The sequence below is a fragment of the Amphibalanus amphitrite genome, unplaced genomic scaffold (assembly GCF_019059575.1).
Source record: "Amphibalanus amphitrite isolate SeventyFive unplaced genomic scaffold, NRLGWU_Aamphi_draft 000599F_arrow, whole genome shotgun sequence".
NCBI classification, from domain to species: domain Eukaryota; kingdom Metazoa; phylum Arthropoda; class Thecostraca; order Balanomorpha; family Balanidae; genus Amphibalanus; species Amphibalanus amphitrite.
The window spans coordinates 130592-157645 of record NW_024882093.1 but is presented as its reverse complement, the minus strand read 5'-3'; the positions used below and the strand labels follow the sequence as shown (position 1 = coordinate 157645).

At 49.3% G+C, this 27054-nt stretch overlaps 1 protein-coding gene across 4 annotated transcripts in view; it reads left to right on the top strand.

The window, feature by feature from the left end:
- The first annotated feature begins 35 nt into the window (after positions 1 to 35).
- Positions 36 to 27054, top strand: part of LOC122394560 (protein groucho-like) — a 115639-nt gene continuing 88620 nt past the window's right edge. Inside the window, exon 1 of one of the 4 annotated variants that reach the window (XM_043391520.1) lies at positions 36 to 1160. In XM_043391520.1, coding sequence (XP_043247455.1) covers positions 525 to 1160 — 636 coding nt within the window. In that variant the 5' untranslated portion in view covers positions 36 to 524. The remainder of the gene's footprint in view (positions 1161 to 27054) is intronic. The other 3 variants (XM_043391519.1, XM_043391521.1, XM_043391518.1) reach the window with 3 other exon arrangements.

The following is a 27054-nucleotide window of genomic DNA, read 5'->3' as shown; positions in this document are numbered from 1 at the left end:
TTCAAGTGCAGCCAACTATGAAGACTCTGTATGCAGTGCATCCAACAGACTAGTGAAAGTCCACGCAGTAAGAAGGCAGTCGACCACGCACCACAGTGAGCAGCGATAAGACCCCCCTGGCCGTGACACTGGAGACGCCACTGCGCGGCGCCCTGACCCGTCAGCTGAGTGAGAGCTGTGAGGGGGCGCGCTGGGCTGTCGGGGCCGCAGCTCCGAGGTCGCCGTCAGTGGCGCGCGTGGGGCGGAGAGGGGTCGGTGCTGTGCCTGTTTAGTTTGGGTTCAGCACCTGTGGTGAGGAGCAAGTGAGGAGTGGAGATACAACACGTGGCGTACTGTAGCAGTGCACTTGACTTTTGGTTTACACAAGTGATAGAACTTCATGGTGAAAAGTGGCTGACAAAATAGTGTGTGACCTCTGCTGCTGCTTGTTTACCCTGGGCTGCTGCTGCTGACGGCTGCTGCTGCTGCTGCTGCTGCTGCTGCTGCTGCTGCTGACAGCTGAGCGGTCAGCGGCGGTGGGAGCGATGCCGGACCGGCCGGAACAGGAGTGGAGCTGCTCCCCTCTCTCTACGCCCCTCCCCCGGTGGGTGACGCGACAAAACAAAAGGCACGACAACGACAAAGCGGAAAGGCAAGGAAAAACGACCAAACGAGACACGGAAAAGCGGCCAGCAGCCCATCTCGAGACGAGTTCTCAGTTGTCGGCAGGCCAACACTTGGCGAGGTCCCAGACGAGCGGCAGCTTCGTCAACAACCCGCAACTGGCGGCGCAGATGATGTTCGCGCAGGCCGCAGTGAATGGTCTGTTCTCTTGGGCGGGCACTGCCGCTCAGCCCGCTCCAAACGGCGCAGGTCTGACACCCTGGGCTGGCAATAGCCCGGGAGTTGGACAGAATACCGGCTTGTTGGCGACTGTAAAGACCCTGGCTACATCTGTCCCTGCCCCAGTTCGGCCGATAGCAGTTCGCCCAGGCCCAGTGACCCCAGCGTGCTCGGCGGCGGCGACTGGGACATCTGCTGACACGGAGAGGGCAGGCACCCACCGCTCCCACGCGCCCACCACCGTATCAACGGCCACGTCGGGGACAGCAACTTCTTCAGCGGCGTCAGTGAGCGGCATCTGTTCGTCGTGTATAAGCACCCTGCAGCCGCCGAAACAGGTGAGAGCAGCTCAGATCGGTGATCCCCATCCCCCTCTCGACAAAGGCAAGGTCGGCAGACAATATCTCCAACTAGACATAATACTCAAAATTATTCATACCCTTGTTAACCCTCGCCGGCCGAGGGGGGGGGGCGGGTGCCGCCCCCCCCCCATAGGGTTTTTTCGCGATAGCTCCGAACACGCTGGCGATAGAGAGCTGAAACTTGGCATACCTGACCTTTGATCCAAGCCGCATCTTTTGACACCAACCGCATTTTTGGGTCAGGTCAGGTCACTGACCTATGACGTCATAAGTGAACCTCTGCACGGTCTTCAGATGTCGCAACTTCGCTACGCCCTCACTGCTAGAGGAGATGTCACAGGGAAATGAAACTTGCAGGATCTAGTATCCATTATGAGTCCCACAACTTGTATATCTCGGATTTTTCCTAAAGGTCATATGAGGTCAGGTCATTTTCGTGACCTCACCATTATAAGTCAATGGGGAAAAATGAAAACTGCTATTCTGGCGCCGGGAGCGATCTCCAACTATCTCAAGCACACAGAATCGTGATTTGATGCACTCCTTGCAAGGTTAGATGCGTCACTTTTGCAATGTTGACCTTGCGTGACGTCATTTATGACGTCATCAAGGTCATATTAGTTTTTCGTCAATAACTCTTGATCAAATTGAGCTAGCGAGTCGGGAAAGCCACCAATAGACTCAGGAAGGCCTGCCGAATCGAATGATATGCGACATGACCTCTTTCGACCAACTTCGTGACCTGGGGGTGCTGACCTGACCTTGACCTGAGGTCAACACCCCAAGTTGACCTGACCCGGACAAAAAGTATATCATTCGACGCGCCTGAGCGAGGCGAACACGATGCTGCCAAAATCGGCGCTCTGCGGCCGTTTTTTGCGAAGTTATTCACCAAAAACTGAACCGTACCTTGGGGCACTTGACCTGACCTCAGAGGTCACCGGTTGACCTAGGACCTTAAAATCGGGTACCAATCTCTGCGTCTCGTAACGGCGCACACGCTCGTTTTTTCCGCGACGCGCTAGCTCCACCAGGGGCGAAACGGCGAGGGGGGGATCGTACCCGCCCCCCCCCCCCCCCTCGGCCGGCGCGTATGTAGAAAACCAATAGGTCCGGCGAGGGTTAATTTACGACATATTTTGCTTTTTTGAAGAAAAGAAAACATTTTGTCGAGCTTATTTATGATTTATATATGACCAACAGTGGAATGAATAACAGCAACATACAACTGACAAAATATTCAGTTTCAGGTCTGTTTTATTCATGAATCTTTGAAAACACTCATGTTCAAAAATATTCATACCCTTGGTTTTCATAGTTCAGTGTCTTTCTTCGGTAGTCGATAGCATATCCTTTGTTCCTTATTACTGCTTCTAGTCGGTTCCTGTAGGTGCTCACAAGCATGCCACACGTTTCCTGTGGGATTTTGGCCCATTCTTCCCTGGCGAAAGCCTCCAGCTGGGTCAGGCTAGTCGGTTTCCTGGCCGTCACTCGGGTCTTCAAGTCCCGCCATAGATTCTCTATGGGATTCAGATCAAGACTCTGACTAGGCCACTCGAGGACGCTGATATCATTGTCCTCGAACCATTCCTTGACTACTTTAGCCGTGTGTTTGGGATCATTGTCTTGCTGGAACTTCCAGTTGTTGCCGAGTTCCAGCTTCTCTGCAGATTCCTTCAGGTTTTCGTCCAGAATTTGGATATAGTCCTCCTTTCTCATGGTGCCCTGGATCCTGACGAGGTTTCCTGTGCCGCAGGAAGAGAAGCATCCCCACAACATGATGTTTCCGCCACCGTGCTTGACGGTTGGCACCGTGTTCTTGGGATTGTAGGCCTCTCCTTTACTCCTCCAAACATATGCAGCATCCATGTGCCCAAACAACTCCAACTTCGTCTCATCAGACCACAGGATGTTTGCCCAGAAGTTGGAATCTTGCTGCATATTGCCTCAAGCAAAGGCCAGGTGAGCCTTGCTAGAGGCAATATGCAGCAAGATTCCAACTTCTGGGCAAACATCCTGTGGTCTGATGAGACGAAGTTGGAGTTGTTTGGGCACATGGATGCTGCATATGTTTGGAGGGGTAAAGGAGAGGCCTACAATCCCAAGAACACGGTGCCAACCGTCAAGCACGGTGGCGGAAACATCATGTTGTGGGGATGCTTCTCTTCCCGCGGCACAGGAAACCTCGTCAGGATCCAGGGCACCATGAGAAAGGAGGACTATATCCAAATTCTGGACGAAAACCTGAAGGAATCTGCAGAGAAGCTGGAACTCGGCAACAACTGGAAGTTCCAGCAAGACAATGATCCCAAACACACGGCTAAAGTAGTCAAGGAATGGTTCGAGGACAATGATATCAGCGTCCTCGAGTGGCCTAGTCAGAGTCCTGATCTGAATCCCATAGAGAATCTATGGCGGGACTTGAAGACCCGAGTGACGGCCAGGAAACCGACTAGCCTGACCCAGTCGGAGGCTTTTGCCAGGGAAGAATGGGCCAAAATCCCACAGGAAACGTGTGGCAAGCTTGTGAGCACCTACAGGAACCGACTAGAAGCAGTAATAAGGAACAAAGGATATGCTATCGACTACTGAAGAAAGACACTGAACTCTGAAAACCAAGGGTATGAATATTTTTGAACATGAGTGTTTTCAAAGATTCATGAATAAAACAGACCTGAAACTGAATATTTTGTCAGTTGTATGTTGCTGTTATTCATTCCCCTGTTGGTCATATATAAATCATAAATAAGCTCGACAAAATGTTTTCTTTTCATCAAAAAAGCAAAATATGTCGTAAATTAACAAGGGTATGAATAATTTTGAGGACGACTGTATATATGTTACAGGGAGTATGCGATTTCAGTTAGTTTGCAACGACCCTAGGGTGGTTGTAACCTCCCTGAACGATCAGTTTGTTTGCAACGACCCTAGGGACGTTACAAAATAACTGCTCGTTCCGGGACGTTGTAACGAAACTAGGGTCGTTGCAACCTCCCTAGTTAGTATGCAACGAACCTAGGGTTGTTACAAAATAACTAGGGAGTTTAAGAATTCATCGAATCTTGTTTCACAGGAGGGCCGTCAACAATCTTGTCCAATGAAAATCTTGTTCAATCTAGTTGATTTAACCCTCGCACGACCAGGCCATTTCTCATAACACGAACGACCAGGGGGGGGGGGGGGTTGTTACGACCCCCCCTGGCGTTTCGAAACGGAAGGTCGTAGAGCTTAGAGGAAAAAACCAACGGATTGCTCTCAACGAGATCTCGCGATTGGTGGTATATTTTTTGGTCCTAGGTCAACATTTGACCTACTTTTGACCGGTCAAAGGTCAAATTTTCGGAAAAATAGACTTTTTTCAACTTTCGGCGGCGTTTGCGGCAAAACGGTGGGAGATATCGACTTGAAACCTTCACTATCGTGTTCCTTGATCAATTCTCTATCGTTTGGTATGTATTTCGTTTCCCTAGCTCTAAAAATGGCGCGTTGGGAGCGCCGGAAGTCGGCAAGGTCACAGTCGGCGGCAGAAATTCGAAAAATCAAAATTTAAATTTTTGAAATCTGATTGTATTTTTGGATTTGGGAGGTCCATTTGCTCCCTATAGAAGCTAATATTGCTGCATATTCCCATTGAGGTGACAAGAATTAGCAAAATAGTGGTTCGGGCGCTTTTCAAAAATAGTACCGGACGCTGTTCCTCTTGTGACGTCATAGCTCCGTGACCTGACCTGACCCGGTCAAATTCCTTATACCATATGATAGCCAATACTTGCCCCAACATGCATGGGAAGTTTCATCACGATCCATCAACCGATGTCCGTACCACCGGCAGGAAACCTCGGGCGTTGGCACTCAGTTTGTGAAAATCCGGCCGGAGGCTGTACCTCTTATGACGTCATAACTCCGTGACCTGACATGACCCGATCAATTTTTTTCGGCAAAAGATGCGCAAAGGTTGCCCCATAGGGTATTGAAAATTTCAGCCCGCTACAACAAGCCGTTAAGCGTGCACTTCGAAAAAACCTCAGGGGGGGGGGTTGATACAACCCCCCCCCCCTAGGCGTTCTAGGGTTAAAAAGAAAAGGAGAACAAAATTTGAACATTCAGCTCAGGAGTATTTCACGACGGCCATCAAGTATACATTTTGTGCAGATTTGTTCAAATTAGATGAAGCCCTTCGAAAAAAACGGCTATTATCCGCTCGTTTCCAGTCTTTCTGTGATTGTAAACGTTCAAACATGTGAAATGATGGTGGTCCCATGCATTATGGTGGGTGTCAAGGTCACGTGAAGGTCAGGTCAGGGTCATTGACCTTTGATGACCTTGTAACAGAGTAAACGTGTTTGGTTCTTTGTCGCCAAGCCGCCCTGCGCCGCGCGCCCATAGATATCTTGTGTCGGAGTTTGCATCTCCACTGTCTGTTGCCATGGCGACGCCGCGCGACGCGGCGCGGCGAGAGACGCGGCGGGAAGGCAGTCGAGCTTGGGAACCCGCGGGGGGATGTTGTCGCCGTGTGATTGGCAATACAGTTTTTGCCGTTAATCGAGACTCTCGAGCTGGAAACCGGAAAGAACACGCGACCGGTAACATTGGGGGCTCGTCCGCTGCGTCCCTAGTCCAGCGAGACTCAGTACCGTGCCGTTAGTATTCTTTTTTTATAACGTAACTTTGTAATTTTCCGACGCCATGTCGGCCTCTGACCCCGCGCCGGCTAGTGATTCACCACAGCCGCCAGCTGACGCCATCACGGAGGCGAAACCGACAGCTATGCTCGCATTCATGGAAGAAATGCGGCAGCATATGCGAAATCAAGACAGGCAGATAACAGCGCTACAGCAGGCCGTATCTGTCAGGGCGGCTCCGGCGGGCGACAATGGCGCCGCTACAAACGATGCCGTCGCCCCCGTCGGGCCTCCAGTGAGCCGTGAGACGGTCCAGAGTCATCCGACTCGCTCTCACGACCTGCTCCCGTTTCGTGAAGACCCAGCAGAGCCCATGGACGAATTCTTCTCCCGGTTTGAAAGGTACTGTACGTCTGAATACCGCGGTACAATGGAAGACGCGCTGCCGCTGCTCCGTTCAAAGCTGTCGGGCCGCGTTCTGGAAATATTCGATGCTAACGGACCCCGCAGCCCGTACCCAGTGATCAAGCGCCGAATGTTGGAGTGGGCCGCTCGTCAGCGCGGCTACGAGGAGACGACTGCGACGGACGCATATCGGGACGCCGCGCGCCGGCCGGGAGAATCTCTGGCAGTGTATGCGTTCCGGCTGGCTGCGCTGTTCGAAGATGCGTACCCTGAGGCGGACAAACAGGTGAGCAATGATCTCCGACGTAAACTGCTGTCAACGCTGCCCACGTGTGCCGCTGACTTTCTCCGCCGGCAGCTGCGTTATGCGCTGATTAATCATGATACCACGCTCAGGTGGGATGGGTTGGTGTCATACCTGGAATGTGAACGATTCGAGTCGGAGGCTGATGGCACACACGACTCGTTATATGCACGTGCTTCAGCGGAGCACGGCAGTCAGTCAACGGCCGCGCGCCGGTCGTGCAAAAGCTCCCGCCCCCGGACAACGTCACCACGGTCACGCCCTGCGCACCACGACCTCCGTTTGTCCGCTGACGAGTCAGACAGCGACTCGGATTGCTCTCATCGTTCCGTCAGCGTCCCGCGCGGTGCATTTAAGTCACGTGGTGCGTCAGCCCGCGGACACCGCGCACCGACCGCCGTGCAGCCGGCACACTCGCCAACCCGCGACCGTCAAAGGAACCCTCTGCGCTGCGATTTCTGCCGCCGCCGTGGTCACACCGCGGACGAGTGCCGGCGTGCCAATGACCTGTGTTTCACGTGCGGCGCCTCTGGCCACTTTGCGCGTGACTGCCGCACCTCTCACGACGATGGGCCTGTCCCCTCAGCCCCAGGTCGCGCGCGCCGCCCCAGCTCGCCACTCCCGCTGGACAGGTCCCGAGAAGACCCGCCAAACCCGGCTGTAGTGCATGCGGAGCGTGGGGCTTCTCGAGCCCTCCGCCGCGGCCGGCGTGCCCCAGCACTCAGTCAGACGGAAAACTAGATGGTCGTACTGCCGCGGCGGGGCCAGCCGCTACGACCGATTCTAGCCCCGCGCTTCCCCTGCTTGCGGAAGCTGTCTTCGCCTCGTCTGCCCGACCGCAGCCAGCCCTTCACGCGAAGTTTACTGTGGCTGGGTGCTCTGAGAATGTGACGGGCGTGATAGACACTGGCTCTGACCGCTCCATGATCGCGCGACACTTGGTTGATGATGCTGTGATTCGACCGTGTTCCGAGGTTGTTCACGCGATCGGCGGCCGCACGCTACATCCGGTAGGACGTGCAGAGGTCTCCGTTGTTCTGCACGGGGTGCCGCTTCAGCTCACAGACTGTCTGGTGCTCGACTCGGACCGCGCCGTAACTGATCTGATTATCGGCTGTGACGCGCTGGAACGACACAGACTGTGTATCGATGTCTCTCGCCGAGCGGTCACTGGCCGACATGTGGATGGTTCGCAGTGGACGCTGTACCTGCCTGATGGGGATCGCAACTCCGCCTGTGCGTATTTCGCCCGCGCAGTGCCCTGTCGCGCGACTCGAGACGTCACAGTTGCGCCTGGTGACTCTGTGACCCTCCCCTGCCTGATCAGTTCCCAGCCTACCTGCGACGTTTGTGATGCGCCCTCCCGCTCGTATGTGTTCACTGGGGACGTCGCCAGTGCGCCCTGCTTGCAACCTGTTGATGGAATTGTGGATCTGTCCGAGCCCTGTGTGCTGGTTTGCAACCGAGGCTTTGTACCAACCACTGTCCGGAAAGGTGCACTGATCGGCCAGCTGTACACTGCCTCGGACAGCATGTTTGACTGCGATCCCCCCGTGGAAGTCCTTGCCGCTTCGTCGGACGCCGCTGACGAACAGGTCAGTCGCCCGCCGTCCGCTGACGAGATACCTGGCCTCTCACGTGAACAGCGCGACGCCGTGCAGGAAATCTTCGACCGGCACTCGAGAGTGTTCGGGGGTGGTGACGCTGACATCCCGCGGGCTGCTCTGACCGCGCACCGAATTGAACTAATGGATGACACCCCGATCTACGTGCGACCCCGACGGATGTCTCCACCGATCGCCGAAGATGTCGAGCGTCAATGTCTGGAGCTTGAACGTCTGGGGATCATCGAACGCTGCAACTCGGCATGGAATGCACCAATCGTGCCGATCCGGAAGCGCGATGGTTCGCTTCGCCTATGCATCGACTACCGCCGCCTGAACCGCCGCACTGTCACAGAGCGTTTCCCGATGACAGATGTAGCAGATTCCGTCTACAGCGCGCATGATATGCGCTGGTTCAGCGCGCTGGACATTCAACGAGCCTACTACCAGCTTCCAATCGCAGAAGAGTCGCGGGATTTCACCGCGTTCAGCACGCAGCGGTCCCACTACCGGTTCCGATGTCTCAGTTTCGGACTGAAAAACGCTCCTGCTGTCTTCCAGCGCGAAATGCAGGCCATTTTCGCGGGATTCTCACGTCAGCAGCTTGTGGTGTATCTGGATGACCTGCTCCTGATGGAATCGTCGTTCTCCGGCCATCTGCAGCTCGTGGATGCTGTTCTGTCGGCGCTGGAGGCGCACGGGATCACGCTTAACACAGCGAAGTGTCACTGGTTTCAGCATGAAGTAAAGTTTCTCGGACATCAGCTCTCGGCAGCTGGACTGCGCAAGGCCCCTGAGTACATCGAGAAAGTTCAGAGCTTCCCGCGGCCGCAGACTGTTCAGGAGCTGCGCCGGTTCCTCGGCCTCGTGAACTTCCAGCGGAAGTTCGTTCCCCGCTGCTCGGAGGTCGCTCGTCCTCTGTCTGAGCTCACCGGCCAGTCTGGCTCCACTGCGCTTACCTGGACACCCGAAATGACTGACTCGTTCGAACAACTGAAGTATGAGATCGCCCGCGACGTCATGCTTGCCTTTCCAGACTACAGCGACACCGCCAACCCTCTCTGTCTCTGGGTCGACGCTTCGGCTTATGGGGCTGGCGCGTGCCTCACTCAGCGTCAGGACGGGCGGGATCGCGCCATCGCGTTCGCCTCGATGTCCTTCACGAACGCCCAGCGTGGCTATTCAGCGACTGGTCGGGAACTCGCGGCGCTCCGATGGGGCGTGAAAACTTTTCATTCGTTCCTGGCTGGGGTTCATTTCATCGCGTACACCGACCATCAGGCCCTCGTTCACCTGCACTCACTGCGGTTGATTAACCACCGGGTCGCGAGGACCGTGGAAGAGCTGGCGGCCTATGACATGGAGATCCGACACGTCCCCGGCCGCCTGAACGCTGCCGCTGACATGCTGTCCCGCGTGGGAGCCCCAGACGGCGCGCCGCCTGCGCCCGAGACTCCCGCCGACACGAGTCTCCCTCCCGGTCTCATCCTCTCGCATCGGCCGGAGGGGGGAGGGGACAGCCTGGTAGAGTGCCTCTGCGAGTGGATGAGCACCAACGCGCTTCAGCCAGCTGTCAACCGCGAGCTCCGTGCGAAGCTGATCGACGAGGCTCTTCGCTCACCAGGAAGATATGGACTGAAACTCGACCGGTCTGTGCGCCAGGCCTTGCGGTTGATGCGCCTGCCCGGACAGCCGCTGGCTGTGGAGCTGCTTGCGGTTTTCGCCTGCCTGTTCGACGTGAGAGTCCTGGTGCACTTCGGACCTGATCATCCCATGACCTTCTGCAGTGCGCGCCACTCGAAACGGGGTAACATTCACCTGCACTGTCTGGCGGGCATCCACTTTAACCTCCTCGCGGAGACCGGCGCGCTAGATGAGCAGAACCCCGTGCTCTCAGCGTACATCGTGAACGAGGAGCGAGCTCGTGACGGCTCGGATCAGGGACTGTCTCGGCGACACAGTCCGGAAGCCCAAGTGAAGAATCTGCAGAACGAGGCAGAGGAGACAAGGGGTCCTGCATGTGGCCATCTGTTCAGTTCGCGCTGCTCGGCAGCAGCGATCTGCAATGGACAGGCGGCCTGCGCGCTGCTGGATAGCGGCGCGGCCGTCAGCTTGTGCAGTGCTGACTCGCTGGGGCGCCTCGGCTTCAGAGATTCCGACATTCGACGGAGCAATGTTGCACTGCAGGGACTCGCTGGATTGACGTTCGGAACCGAGTACGTTGAAGCTGAAGTCACACTTACGCCTGAGATGAAGACAGTTCGCGTGCCGTTGGTGATCGAACGAAGCAGCTCGTTCGGTCACTGCCTGCTGCTGGGTGTGAACTTCCTGCACGAAGCTGGCGCGATCATCGACGTGGAACGGCGAGAGGTGACCTGTGGGAATCGCGTGAGTCCCCTGTTGGAGCAGCGGCATGTGCCAGATGGTGACGCCTGGGTCGGACTGACTCAGGTGCAACGCGTGCCAGAACTCCCAGCTGTACGTGAACACCAGCAGCACAGCCGGGCGATCCGCTCTCTCGCTTATCATGTGCGGCGGAAGACAAGCAGGGCAATGCTGCCACGATCTCTTCGTCACTTCCGCAAGCACTGGGATCGAGTTGCCATGGTCGAAGGACTGGTGGTGTATCAGTTCGATGAGCACAGACACGTGCCGGTGGTGTCCCGAGACTGGCTTGTGGAACTGGTTGGGACCATGCACGAAGAGTCGGCTCACGCCGGTCGCGACAAGCTAATCGACATGGTGACCCAGCAGGTATTCTGTCCCGGGGCGGCCAACATCGTGGCGGACGTGGTTGGCGCATGCAAGAAATGCCAGCTCTTCAAGCCGTCTTCTCACGTGAAGACTCCTCCGACCATACGGATCACCGCCAGCGCACCGTTCGAACTGATCGAGGCAGACCTGGTGATGCTTCCCCGCAGCGGACGCGGCCACATCGGGTGTCTTGTGGTGGTCGACCATGCCTCTAAGTTTGGTATCGCGGTGCCGATTCGGTCCAAGTCGTCGCCAGCGGTTGCTACGGCATTCGAACAGCGGGTGCTGCCGGCACTCCTTCGTCCAGCGGCCCGTTGTCTGACGGATAACGGCGGAGAGTTCTGCGGGGCCGAGTTCGAGGCCGTGCTGGAGCGATGGGGCATCATCCACGTTCTGTCCACGCCACTGCGCGCACAAGGTCACGGCGCGGTGGAACGCTTGAACCGTACGCTTGGTCAGTCCCTGCGTATGTTGGACGGTGCACCTGGCGACTGGGACCTACGCCTTCCCCGAGCCGTGTCAACGTACAACTCGACCTTGCACTCCGAACTGGACGTGTCGCCAGCTCAGTACCTACTGGGGCGCGCGCACGAGATCAGCGATGTTCCGCGAGTCCCGTTGACGACACAGCGTACATGGAGTCCGGGGCATCCGAGCTTCGCGCCTTTCCGTGTTGGCGAACAGGTCAAGAAGGCGATCGAACGCCCTGGCAACCTGCTGGCCAGCAAGCTCGGACCTCGCTACGCTGGCCCGCTGACAGTGACGCGAGTGAACGACAACGGCGTGACCTACGAGGTCAGCGACCAGAGAGGGCACTCACAGCGAGCCCACCACGCGCAGCTGAGACCATGGAAGAACCCGCCAGCGTACATCCAACGAGCATCTCCGCGCGTACGTCGGCTCTTTCACTGGACGAACGACGAACCGGAGCCACCAGACGAGGCAGAACGGACCGCCTCCGTCAACCTTCACGTGCCGTGTGGCCTGGTACCGCAGTCGACACAGCCCGGGATAACGAGACATGAAGTGACGACGCAGGCGGCGATGCCAAGTGATACAGTTGAATACGAAACGACAGCGCCGTGTGAAGTGTCACCACCTCGACCCTGCCTGCGGTCCCCACGACAGGGTAGCGAACAGGAGACCCAGGGAACGCCACGGCCACGCGCTGAAGGATCTCCGCCGCGGCAGGTACGATTCCAGCTGCCAGCCTCCACCGAGCCTTCCGACGATGGTCTGCGCAGATCTTCGCGGACTCGACGGCCGCCGCAGTGGCTAAGTGACTACGAAATGTGAGGCGTATTCAGGGACTCGTCTGTGCGTGTAGTGTTCACTGTACATACCGTATGTGTTTTGATGCTTCGTTGTATGTGTTGAGAGGCGGCGTTGGCTGGCGGGGGGAGATGTAACAGAGTAAACGTGTTTGGTTCTTTGTCGCCAAGCCGCCCTGCGCCGCGCGCCCATAGATATCTTGTGTCGGAGTTTGCATCTCCACTGTCTGTTGCCATGGCGACGCCGCGCGACGCGGCGCGGCGAGAGACGCGGCGGGAAGGCAGTCGAGCTTGGGAACCCGCGGGGGGATGTTGTCGCCGTGTGATTGGCAATACAGTTTTTGCCGTTAATCGAGACTCTCGAGCTGGAAACCGGAAAGAACACACACGCGACCGGTAACAACCTTACTTCACTTCTTCTGGGTTCAGATATTTTTAGGCTAGTTTTTGGAGCTGATTTCGAATTTAGCCCCCATTTGAACATTTACGAAGTAATCTTGGCGCCTTCGTGCCACGTCACGAGGCTGTCAGTGGTGACTGGTTGACATCTACTATGGACAGCTAGCAAGACGCCTTCTGGTTGACCTGACCTGACCTGACCCGACCTGGCCTAAAAACATCAAGACATCGTCGGTGGTCAAAGCTAACATGAAATTCGTGATCAGCGCCCCCGAAAAACCGTAACAACCTAACTCTCCAAAGTTTTGACAGGTCCCGATTTTCCCGACTTTTAACCCGCGCCCCACTGGGGTCTGTGTATAACACGCCCTACTGGGGGGGGGGGGGCTATTCATAGCCCCCCCTCCTAACTCCGAAACTACTGGGCCGATCGTCAAAATTCAAACGGCGTCTGATAGCCCCGGAAAAACTGTCGAGCGAAACCTAATTTCATTGACCTCGAGGTCACCGATGACGTCACAGGTCAGGTCAAAGTAAAAATTATTAGCACTTTGGCTTGTTCACATTTTGGGCTCTGGCCGCCGTCTTACAAGTCAGATCAGGCTCATTTTTGGTTTCCACACTCGTGAACAGATGCTCTAGATACCTTGAGGGTACCAAACTTGTACTTTGATTTTCAGGTCAGGGTCAGGTCATCACAGGTCACGAAAATATTATATCATGCGTCGGTCACGTGACACATGTTTTATGGTCCATTTAGGCCATAGATTTCGAATTTGATGTCGTCTATGTCATTCGAGGTCAATTTGAGTCGAATTTAGCTTAGGTCAGGTCACTTTCAGGTCAAAAAAGGTCAAATTTTGAAGTTGAAATTTTTCAACAAAAAATGTGTCTATTGGATGCAGTTTGAGCTCAGGAACACGATGGTGCCATTTATATTGGTGTACGATGCCAAATACGTACTGAAAAATTGATTTGAAAAATTAATAATTGTGAATTTTTTGCAATAATGCGTATAACTTGGCCATTTTTGAAGATATTTAGCTAAAACTTGCTAGAGTTAGTCATAATCATGCGTTCTGTCACATATATTCCGGTTTTTTCGAAAAGTCAAAAACTTTTTGAAAAAAATATAAAAATATAAATTTTGAATATTATTATATAAAGTTTTCGAAATTTTCAAAATTTTGAAAATCCGAGATAGCAGTTTGATAGCGCGGTCAATTCTGAGTTCTTTCATGCAAAGAAATTGGATCTAGCTTAAAAACTGAGCTCTTGGGAGCGATTGCCGTGGTTCAATGTTTTGCGTCGAAATCGGACGAACATGACGTCACTCTGACGTCATTTCCGGCCGACCTATGGTAGCTACGAAGTTCTAATTTTGACACAAGGTGTCAAATTGATGCAGCCGAAGGTACTGAAAGTTTGGCGTCGATCCGTCAAGCGGTTTGGAAGTTATTGCAGAAAAACGGGAGGGGGGGGGGCTATAAATAGCCCCCCCCAGTGGGGCGCGGGTTAAGTCACTGACCTGACCTGGAAGGTCAACCAATAACTTAGCCCCGCCCTGTGCGTTTGCGGCTAGCAAAACACAAATAAGGGCGAGAGTTAACCCCGCAGGACCTGTTGGTTTTCTACATACGCGCCGGCCGGGAAGAGGGTTGGTACGACCCCCTCGTCGGTTTTCGCCCCTGATGGAGCTAGAGCGTCGCAGAAAAACGAGCGTGTGTGCCGTTAGGAGACACAGCAACTAGTACCCGATTTTAAGGTCTCAGGTCAACCGGTGACCTCTGAGGACAGGTCAATTGTGACCCAAGACACGGATTCGGTTTTTTATTAATAACTTCTTAAAAAACAGTCGCAGAGCGCGATTTTAGCATCAACGTGCTCGCCTTGCTCAGGCGCGTCGAATGGTATATACTTTTTGTTCGGGTGAGGTCAACTTGAGGTGTTGACCTCGGGTCAAGGTCAAGTCAGAGACCCCTAGGTCGCGACATTGGTCAAAGGAGGTCATGTTGCATATTATTCGATTCGGCACGTCTTCCTCAGTCCATTGGTGGTGGCTTGACCGACTCGCTATCTCAGTTTGATCGGGAGTTATTGACGAAAAGCTCGTATGACCCTAGTGACGTCATAAATGACGTCACGCAACGTCAACAATGCAAAATTGAAGCATCTAACCTTGCAAGGAGTGCATGAAATCACGATCCGTGTACTTTCGATAGTTTGAGATCGTTCCCGGCGCCAGAATAGCAGTTTTCATTTTTCTCAATTGACTTATAGCGGTGAGGTCACGTGACCGACCTGACCTCTCGTGATCTTTAGGAAAAATCCTAGAGGTACTTAGAAGTTGTGAGACTTCTAGAAGATGCACGTACTGTACGTTTCATCCCCCTGTAAAAGCTTCTCTGGGACTGAGGGCGTTGCGAAGTTGCGGCATCTGAGGACCGTCCACTTATGACGTCATAGGTCAGTAACCTGACCTGACCTGAAAATCTGGTTGGTGTCACAAGATCCGGCTTTAATTAAAGGTCAGGTATCCTAGTTTCAGCTCTGTTGCTGGCGTGTTCGGAGCTATCGCGAAAAAAAACGTGGGGGGGGGGCGAGGATTAAGCTAGGCTGAGTACTGAGTAGGGTAGTTTGGATCAAGTAGTAGGGGTCCCACCCGCACCACCTATTTATAGCAGGTGTACCTAAACCACCAGCGATATAATGCAGCCAAAATTATCACAGTTACGTGCTTTGTCCCGGGCACCACATATACTCCTGAGCTGAAGTTCAAATTTTGTTCTCCTTTTATTTTAAACTGAACTAGACTGAACAATATTTTCATTGGACAAGATTGTTGTCGGCCCTCCTGTGAAACAAGATTCGATGAATTCTTAAACTCCCTAGTTATTTTGTAACAACCCTAGGTTCGTTGCATACTAACTAGGGAGGTTGCAACGACCCTAGTTTCGTTACAACGTCCCGGAACGAGCAGTTATTTTGTAACGTCCCTAGGGTCGTTGCAAACAAACTGATCGTTCAGGGAGGTTACAACCACCCTAGGGTCGTTGCAAACTAACTGAAATCGCATACTCCCTGTAACAGGGAGTATGCGATTTCAGTTAGTTTGCAACGACCCTAGGGTGGTTGTAACCTCCCTGAACGATCAGTTTGTTTGCAACGACGCTAGGGACGTTACAAAATAACTGCTCGTTCCGGGACGTTGTAACGAAACTAGGGTCGTTGCAACCTCCCTAGTTAGTATGCAACGAACCTAGGGTTGTTACAAAATAACTAGGGAGTTTAAGAATTCATCGAGTCTCGTTTCACAGGAGGGCCGTCAACAATCTTGTCCAATGAAAATCTTGTTCAATCTAGCTCATGTAAAAAGAAAAGGGGAACAAAATTTGAACATTCAGCTCAGGAGTATTTCACAACGGCCATCTATAGTACACATTTTGTGCAGATTAGGTGCACATTTGGTACAGATTTGTTCAAATTAGATGGACATTCGCCAGGAAGCCCTTCGTAAAAACGGCCATTATCCGCTCGTTTCCAGTCTTTTTGTGATCGTAAACGTTCAAACATGTGAAATGATGGTGGTCCCATGCATTATGGTGGGTGTCAAGGTCACGTGAATATCAGGTCAAGGTCATTGACCTTAGATGACCTTAGTTCACTTCTTCTGGGCTCATATATTTTTAGGCTAGTTTTTCGAGCTGATTTCGAATTTAGCACCCATTTGAACATTTACGAAGTAATTTTGGCGCCTTCCTACAATGTCACGAAGCTGTCAGTGTTGGTTGACACCTATTATGGACAGCTGGCAAGACGCCTACTGGTTGACCTGACCTGACCTGACCCGACCTGGCCTAAAAGCATCAAGACATCATCGGTGATCAAAGCTAACATGAAATTCGTGATCAGCGCCCCGAAAAACCTCGTATCAACTAACTCTCCAAAGTATGACCTGTTAAAGGTCATAGGTCCCGATTTTCCCGACTTTTGAGTCTCTGGCCTGACCTGGAAGGTCAACCAATAACCTAACCCCGCCCTGTGCGTTTGCAGCTAGTAAAGCACCAATAAGGGCGAGAGTTAACCCCGCAGGACCTGTTGGTTTTCTACATACGCGCCGGCCGGGGGGAGGGCTGGTACGACCCCCTCGTCGTTTTTCGCCCCCGTTGGATTTAGAGCGCCGCGGAAAAAAACGAGCGTGTGTGCCGTTAGGAGACACAGCAGCTAGTACCCGATTTTAAGGTCTCAGGTCAACTGGTGACCTCTGAGGTCGGGTCATGTGACCCAAGACACGGGTTCGGTTTTTGATCAATAACTTTTTTAAAAAATAGTTGCAGAGCGCGATTTTTGCATAAACGTGCTCGCCTTGCTCAGGCGTGTCGAATGGTATACTTTTTGTTCGGATGAGGTCAACTTGAGGTGTTGACCTCGGGTCAAGGTCAGGTCAGAGACCCCTAGGTCGTGAAATTGGTCAAAAGAGGCCATGTTGCATTTTATTCGATTCGGCAGGTCTTCCTCAGTCCATTGGTGGCTTGACCGACTCGCTAGCTCAGTTTGATCAGGAGTTATTGACGAAAAGCTCGTATGACCCTAGTGACGTCATAATCACGCAACGTCAACAATGCAAAATTGAAGCATCTAACTTTTGCAAGGAGTGCATGAAATCACGATCCGTGTGCTTGCAATAGTTTGAGATTGCTCCCGGCGCCAGAATAGCAGTTTTCATTTTTCTCAATTGACTTATAGTGTTGAGGTCACGTGACCGACCTGACCTCATGTGATCTTTAGGAAAAAATCCTAGAGGTACAAGCAGGGTTGTATACCAATCAAGTCGATTGAATTGATTGATTTGTTTCAACGCGTATTTTGAGTTGATTGGATTGAGTCGATTGACTTTTCGAGATGACTGGTTGACTGACTCGTTTGACTTTAGCGACTGGTTGACTGATTTGATTCCTGAAAATTAGAGTGACTCGTATGATTGAGTCGATTGAAAGGAGAGTTCAAATAACTTTTAGTTGACGAAAAATAATGACACCAATTGATGACATCAAAGATCACAAAACTACACTGAAAACTGCTTGTCATCACAACTGCAATATGGGGTAGATGGCCAAATAAAGAACAGGGCCTAAACATGAACAGCCAACTTTGACTTTCAACTGCAATAACTGCACCAATCCTGGTGATAGAACCTGGCGATGCACCTACCTACCTTTCTGCACTCAGCAGGAAACGTTTTTCTAATCCAGATGATAAAGTGCAAGGCCCTATATACTAATAAAGTGTGATTAATTAATAATTCACATCTCCACATCTCCTCAGAAACAACTCACTGAACTCTATAAATATCTGAAACCCCTACAAAAATAACTGAAACAAAAGCGCCGTTTTCGTCTCGCTATTTACGTTTACGTGCCTAATTAATAGCTAATTTGCTGCATTGTTTAATTTGCAGCAGAACGTTTGTTGATCCTTTTCTCCTGAGAGCCTAAGCATAACATATTTAATATATTTCATTTTCCTTGAAATATTTTACCGAATATTATTAAGTGGTTTTATTTCAAATAAAATAATAACTAAAACGAAATTGGTGTTGTATAACCGATTTATTTTATGATGATCTACCATACTACATGATAATCAATGACGTCATCTTACCAAAAAATCAAAAGACGTAGAATAAGGATTTATAAAAGCTTAGCATACTTATTTGCAAAACGTTTTCATGCAGTCGCACCGTGCCGTTTTCGGACGCCGGTGAAAACAGGGCGCCGGAGGGCATATTAGTCACGTGACATTTGGAAGTGCTCCCCCATTCGTGGGTCTTCTACATGCTAAACGTCACGTGTAAATTTCACCAACCTTGGTCAAATCGCCCAAGGCGCCCTGTTTTCACCGTCGTCCCCGTTTTCGCGTTTTAATTTTCCTCGTTCCCACTTCCTTTGTCTTTAACTTATACTGTGGTTCCAGAGTTCCTGTCCTCTCCATTTCCTTTTAAATATATTTTTTAACCCTCATCCCTATCCCCCAGTCCTAACAGTTTCAAATTGTATTGCAATAAAATTCAAACACAAATGTTTTGAATTCTTCACATAGGTACCTAACATTGACATGCCACGTCCAGAGTCGTGGACCACTAAATACTTCAAATCTCTTCCTTCCCAATCTGACAACATCCCACGTCTCAAATGCACATTGTGTGGAAAGATTTTTCAGGCTGCCCGTCAGTCTCTGTCTAACCAAAACCGTCACATACAGGTAAGATATTTCTATTTCCCTATGGTTAATATGTTATTGATGCATATAATCCATTGAAATAGACATGGTGTAGGGTAAATGGCCAAATCACGAACACTGCCAAAATCCGAGCAGCCAACTTTCAACTGCAATATCTGATATTTAGTGTAAATGGAGTTGGAATATGGCCAAAATTAAATTGACAACTTTTAGGTGAAAGTTGGTGATTTGGGTTAAGGGGCAAGTCAACTACTGGGTTATTTTGCACCCATTAAATGAAACTTCTGCTCCAATTCTACCCATTGAACCTCAATATCATGATCCACCTGTCCATCACTAGGTATCCTTCCTTATTACATAGAAACTTTGAATGGCATGGCAATTTATAATTTTAAATGACAATATTTTTATGTTTCTTCTGTAGGTAGGTAGGTAGGTAGGTACACCAGACTGCTATGGACACTTTTCCAAGTTGGTGGGCAAAAAACCTAATGTATGTCTTGGTTTGAGTCGTTTGATTGAGTTGATTCATTCCTTTCATTGTCGCGTTTGAGTCGATTGAATCAATTCCCGAAAACTGCTCTGACTTGATTGATTTGATTGGTTTCCCAAATTTGTCGTGATTGAATTGATTGCTATTGACTGAGTCGTATACAACCCTGGGTACAAGTAGTGAGACTTCTACATAGGAGATGCACGTTCTGTAAATTTCATCCCCTGTAAAAGCTCCTCTGGGACTGAGGGCGTTGCGAAGTTGCGGCATCTGAGGACCGTCCACTTATGACGTCATAGGTCAGTAACCTGACCTGACCTGAAAATCTGGTTGGTGTCACAAGATCCGGCTTGAATCAAAGGTCAGGTATGCCTAGTTTCAGCTCTCAGTTGCTGGCGTGTTCGGAGCTATCGCGAAAAAAAACTAGGGGGCGAGGATTAAGCTATTTAGGCTGGTTTGGGTAAGTTTGGGTCAAGTAGTTATAGGCGTCCCACCCGCACCACCTATTTATAGCAGCTGCACCTAAACCACCAGCGACAGCTTCGTAGCAAGTTACATTGGCACCACAACTATACGTACTTCTCAAATGTCTCAACGAATGCTGGATTCGAAATAAGCTAAAAAAAAATCCTTAAAATCGTACAATTTGGAGCAGTCACCCGAAGTCACCAAACGTCAATGACCTTGACCTGGCCGACAACTGACAAGTCAACTTGAAACCCATCGTGATGCATGGGACAACCATCAGTTCATATGTTGGCACGTTTATATGTAATCACAATAGAAGTCTGGAAACGCAATTTAGTGTGCGCTAACATAAACGGCAAATCATTTCGGTCTGCCATGGTCTCAGAAATCAGATCAAAGGTCAAAGGTCATTGGTTTCAGGATCATGTACTGTATAGGGAATGTGTAACCAGTAACGTAGATAAGTTCGAGGACACTCAAAGTTTCGTCACGATCGGTCGCTTTTAGCGCGAGATAATCGCGAAAAAAAACGAGGGGTTTTATCCGACCCGCACCCCTAAAAGTGTGAGGGATAACCCGCACACGGAGAGCGACGGATATCCATCACACCTACCCCAGTAACTCTATTTTCTACATGTAAGCATATGCTGGCGATATAATGCAGCCAAAATTATCACAGTTACGTAAGTACCTTGTCCCGGGCACCACATATACTCCTGAGCTGAATGTTCAAATTGTGTTCTCCTTTTCTCTTAAGCTGAACTAGATTGAACAAGATTTTCATTGGAAAAGATTGTTGACGGCCCTCCTGTGAAACGAGACTCGATGAATTCTTAAACTCCCTAGTTATTTTGTAACAACCCTAGGTTCGTTGCATACTAACTAGGGAGTTTGCAACGACCCTAGTTTCGTTACAACGTCCCGGAACGAGCAGTTATTTTGTAACGTCCCTAGGGTCGTTGCAAACAAACTGATCGTTCAGGGAGGTTACAACCACCCTAGGGTCGTTGCAAACTAACTGAAATCGCATACTCCCTGTAACATATACACATTTCACGTGCATCGCTAATCTCTTCGCTAATACATACATGGATCCTGGTCTAAGTTTTCTTATTTAGTAAACCTCAGCTGTCTTGTAGAATTTTCACGACGCATTCATGCATTGCAGTTTTTAAATCCGATATTGCTGTTTTCTGTGTGGCTCTGTGAGGTCGGTCCATGCCATGGATGGTGTGAGTCCATCCATGCTGCCGATCGTTCGACGCGCTAGTTTTATTAGGGGTTATATGACCGAAGGACATCGACGGCCGACGGAATTGCCTCGCCCGGCTGGATCACCAATGTGGAACACGCTGCCGGTTTTTCCGAAGTAAAACTGGAGATTTGCTAGACAAAGTTAGACTAAGTGAAATTAATGTACTAAGCCATATGAAAGCAAATGTTTGACAGAAAGTAAGCGGCCACTTTGTCGCTGCTGGAGACAACTGCCGGAAAACTAACTGCATTCCCGCAACATCCAATTACTCATCGATACGTATCATATGAAGCAGGGCAGATGGCCATATTATTTTTCTTATGATGTCGGAATATAACAACATGTTAAAATACCAAAAAAGGTGTAATATCCTTGTTAATAACACAGCCTTTGTTCTGAGTCTGTGCCTTTGGATGGATCTCATGTGCTTAAAATCTTTAGAAAAATGCACTTAGTATCCATTTGAATTATTACTAAATGCCAACATGAATGGTAGAAGAATAATCAATAGTAATTTGTCAAATCAAGATGTGTTTCCACTGTCAATGACTGATAAACGTTTTGCTGAGTAATGTTTTGTAACCTATTAATTTCTATGCCAGTGGTGGCTCATATATCCTGTTACAGCTATGCAATGTCTAATCTTATATTGTTTAAATAAAGTTAGGCAAATTCAACTGAAATCATGACTGTAATATTTGAAATATGTCATCTGATTGACCTTCATCATACCTACATATAGCCTGGGCAAGGATTATGTCAAAAATGGCAGGGCAAGAGGAAAATAGAACAAGTCAGATTGTATTGCCACTCCTTTAGTCAGAGAATGAGGACAAGTTATAAGCAAAAAGCACAGATCACCTAAATGTTTTATCTTGAAATCAATGTCAAAGCCTACCTGACCACTTGTATGGTCTCCCTCATTTTAAAATAATGCAATGCATAGGTAGGTACATTGCTATATGTGAAATTCATGGAGAACTTCACAAACCCCATTACAAATCAATTTTATAAGCTTATGCTTCAAATTGCTATGCTTCCCACACTAACTGAAAGGCTTTTGAGCAAACTCATGAGCAAACTCCATGTCAGCATATCTTGATATTGAGTTAACATGTTGACTACTTAACTGACCATTTACCTTTTTCTATAATAATATTAATGACAATTCTACACAGACCTGTACCTAGACAATTCATGACACATTTTCCACCCACAAAATTATTATATATGTTACAGGCAAAGTGAAAACTCGGGCATTTTGCAAAATGCCTAGGCAATTTGCAAAATGCCTGACCGGCTAGGCATTTTGCAAAATGCCCAGGCAATTTGCAAAATGCCTGATCGGCCAGGCATTTTGCAAAATGCCTAGGCAGTTTGCAAACTGCCTGGCCCACCAGGCATTTTGCAAACTGCCTGAAATTATTTTCTCAGGCAGTTTGCAAAATGCCTGACATCGAACTCACACCAGCGACGATGCGTAAGCATCATTGTAAGTGCCGCCAACAGGGGTTAATCACAAGCGATACGCACCAAGTGGGAGGACACACAGTGAGACATTCTCCGGGTAGCGTAGCGCTGCCGAGTTCAAGGTCACATGAGCCCCAGGCAGCGCGAGCGGCCCGGCTGCTGCGCCGGCTACCGGGCGCCCGGCGCGGTTTTATCGGTAAACACGCGTTAAACACGGTTATGTTTCTAAGAGCCTTGATGACTCTGGAAATACTTTGTGTGGATATTGATCAGAAAAGAATGTTCTTGCGATGTATGGTAGCTTGGTTGGCGAGCCACACGTCTACATTATTAATGCATTGTGACTGTGTAAAGATGAACATGCCCGTTGCATGTAAAACTTGTAATTTCTAAGGCCTATAAGCGTCTTTTTATTACAAAGGTGTGCACTGTGCACGTGGGTCGTGGATGACCAAAAACTTGCTTTTCTGGAAAAGCGGAAAAGCCACATGTTCTTGTTGTCTATGGAATGTATCTCATCTCATTCCAATGCATTGCCATTGTTTTTTAAATGCTGTTTTTCCTGAAATGTACCAAAAATGGCTGATTTCTCAAGATATAGACTATTTCTTTCCACGTGACACGTGATTAACAAAAATGTTTATTGGATACGCTTGTCTCTGTTCTATCGATCGCTGGCAACCCCGTGTCGCTGCGGCCCTCTCTTGCCGTGATGTAAATAAGCACGGGAAGCGAAGAATGTCGGGTCACCGGTCAATATTCGACCGGTCGCCGCGTTTTTTCCGCGGCCATGTTTCTCTGTGCCATGCTCCGCGCCCCATCGCAGCATTCCTACACACGAACGGCTACAACTCCGTATACGAAAATTATAGGGAGACGTTGGCTCAATCTACACCATTCAGTAGTGGTTCCATCTCGACGGAAGTGGCGCAAGACGTGGGTATATCCGTAAATATTGAATGTGTTTGGGGCTCAGGCACATGGGAGCGACACATGGTCAACCCCTGTGGTAAACAAAAACGGTAAAATAAATCAATCACAACTCAGGCATTTTGCAAAATGCCTGACCCGCCAGGCATTTTGTAAACTGCCTAGGCAGTTTGCAAAATGCCTGGTGGGTCAGGCAGTTTGCAAACTGCCTAGGCATTTCGCAAAATGCCTGGCGGTCAGGCATTTTGCAAATTGCCTGGGCATTTTGCAAAATGCCTAGCCGGTCAGGCATTTTGCAAATTGCCTAGGCATTTTGCAAAATGCCCGAGTTTTCACTTTGCCTGTAACATATACACAACTGAACACAAAGCATATGTTGAACAAAATCACATATCTCTGTTGCATTTTTGCTGTATAGGTATACCTGTCTATAAAACATGAATAATTTGATGTTGTGAGCCTTGTGCCCAGATGAATGTTTGTGGTATTGGTGTTAGGTACAACATGGAAATTGAAAATTTGTCATGCAGCTTAGGGAAGTTATAACTATCTAGGTAATGTTCAAAATGAAGTGAGATGCCTTCAATTACTAAAACTCCAGTACCTTGAAGAGCCATATATTCTTTTGAAGGAAATTATTACCTTTTTACATTAGAGGTAGGTAGGTAGTTGCCTGCATGCTAGCATCTTTCAATGTTGTTCTTTATCAATCAAAATGAATGGAAACTTAAAAAAATAAGTTGAAGTGATCAGATAGGATAGGTACCTAAAGCAATTTCACAATTCAGTTAATCATCCTTCACAATTTTGTAGTTGTTTCTGAAGGCCACTTCAATTGCACTTGTCACACTATTTTTCCAATATAACTGCAGAGAAATGAATCAATTGGCTCTTCTAATATCTACAGGAACATGTGACATAAGGACACACGATTTTTAGCATGGATACCCAGTTTTCAGTTCTTAGCATGGATCTACCCAGTTTCAGTTCTCACCAAGCCAATTAGGTTGGGTACCTTTAATACCTACTTACCAGCACCTCCGAGTAATCGCTCCCCAAAATGCCCCCTGCCACGAACCTCTTATGAAGAGTTTAGAAGTGCAGGCTGCAGATTTCCAGTCCATGCAGAGTTTTCATTTCTTTGGCAATTCCTTGGGGCTCACGACCTTCTATTACATCACCATCACAAAATATAATGTGAAAGTCCTTACACTTTGCTTACACTGCACAAGACACACATCCAGAGCACAGTACAGCAACTGAAGCGAGCTGTTCACTGTTACAATTATCTTTCAAATTCAACTGACACCGATAGCTGGTTACCACGCAACGCGCTAGCAAATGGCGTCAGCTTGTCCCACGAATGGCGGTTGCTATGGAAACCAGCTGACGAAACTTTACAGAACCCATTTTCGAACAGGAGTTTTGTTTTAACTGATAGGCGCCTAAAGAATCTGTGCGCCGTTTTTCGAAACAAGCCCACCACTTTCGCAGTTTTTCTTCCTACATTTTACCTACACGGTGTCTCATGAGACACAATGTTAATCCAATGGGAACTGTCTCGTGGGTGTCTCATGGAGGAGATTTGTAGGAGCTGTTTTTGAAGACACGTAAAGAAATGTAATGACCAAATGCCGTTGACAGCTGTTTGTACCGACCAATTGCTACCAGTTAGTTGTTTTTATAGTCATTTTTGTACAGAAAACACAGACTGAAATCTGTCTCGCGGCTACCCTCTTCGGCTCTTTCCTGTCTCCTACATTGTAGGCAAGTAGGAAGGTTTGTGCACCTCTGCTGATCGGACTTGTCAGCCGGCGGCCAGAGCCTTAACCCTCGCCCCGTTGGGGGGGGGGCCATTTTGGCCCCCCTGTGGTTTTTCCTGAATAGCAAGAAAACGGCGGCGCGCAGCGCCGCCAAATTTTCAGTACCTTTCCGGGCATCAATTTGACACCTTCACACCAAATTTCAAGTCTTAGGTCACCTTAGGTCAGGAGTTATTGAGGTCAAACTGAGGTCATGTTCGAGCAAAAATGAGCAAAAAACATGCAATCTTGAAACGCTCACCAAATCTACAGTTATCAAGCAATTTCAAAGTTCTTTATATGGTCTAATAGACAAAAAGCGGCGCTACATAACTGCTATCTCGGATTTGCAAAATTTTGGGTTTTTGACCCAAAAAATTTCAAAAAATTGATTTTTTTTTAGAAAAACTAAAAAAAATCCAAAATTTTTCCGAATTTCGAAAAAATGGAATATATGTGATAGTCCCTGCGCTCTTCTATATACATACTAAATTTCAGATCGATATCTCGTTTTTTGGCCAAGTTATAGTGAAAAAACTGTTCAAAAATGATGACGTCAAATTTTTGAACTCCATTTTTAGCGATTCTAGACCACGTACGGCAAAACAAAGACCACCATTGAACTCCCCGTGACAAGCTGCATCGATTCGATACCCATTTTATGCAAAAATATCAACTTTGAAATTTGACCTTATTTGACCTGACCTTGACCTGACCTTGACCTGACCTTGACCAAAACGTGACCTAAGCTGGCCCCAAAGGCTGCCTGACCCACATAATCGCATTTGTCATGTAAAATGGACCATAAAACATGTATCACACGACACTTTCATATTGTGACCCCCCAGTGACCTGACCTCAGTGACCTGACCTGGTATCAGTGACCTCAAATAGCAAAATATGTGTTTGAAGAACATTTCCCCATCGATGATTTTCAATGAAATGCATTTTACTCGATTTTACAACGCATTTCTTGAAATGCCTGTAAACGGTGAAAATTGGACCTTTGACCTGACCTGTGACGTCATCGGTTTGACCTAGGTCAATAAAATTGGGTCACAAGGTAGTTCCCTGATAGGGCTATCCAACACCGTTTGCCGCTTGTCGCTACGTTGCGTGGTTCTCGAGATCTTAGGGGGGGCCAAATTGCCCCCCCCCCCAACGGGGCGCGTTGCTCGGCAGAGCCCAACGGGGCGCGGGTTAATTGTGAACAAGACAAAATGCTAAAAATTTCTATTTTAACTTGACCTTTGACGTCATCGGTGACCTCGAGGTCAATAACATTAGGTTTCGTTCGACAGCTTTTCCAGGGCTATCAGACGCCGTTCGAATTTTGACGATCGACCCAGTTGTTTCGGAGATAGGAGAGGGGGCTCTGTAGAGCCCCTCCCCCCTCCCAGTCACTCATGGAAAATACCCCAGTCATGCGCGGGATAACCAATGGTATGAACAATTGACCATTGACGTTTACCAGTAACGACATAGGCGACCCATCGGAACTGGTGACGCCACCTACTCGGTCCATCTTCCCTATAGTACCGCCACCTGTGCCTCCTATCGCCGGTTTCACCAGTTACAGTCAGCCAGGCACACCGGCTTTGGGGTCGGTGTGTAAAAATAAGATAGCACGTGAATATAAATTTGTATCAGCTTTCCTCGTCGCCCACCAAAGAAGCACCAATTTGGGTTTCTCCTCTGAAACTTCTGCTTCTTTTAAATGTTTTTTTTTTCTAAGAAACTTCTAAATCTGCAGTGGTCAAATATGTTACCAATGAGGCCAATAAAGCAAGCGCCTCAATGAGGTCATGATATTGTTGGATACACACCGGGTACACACACTTTATGGATCACTC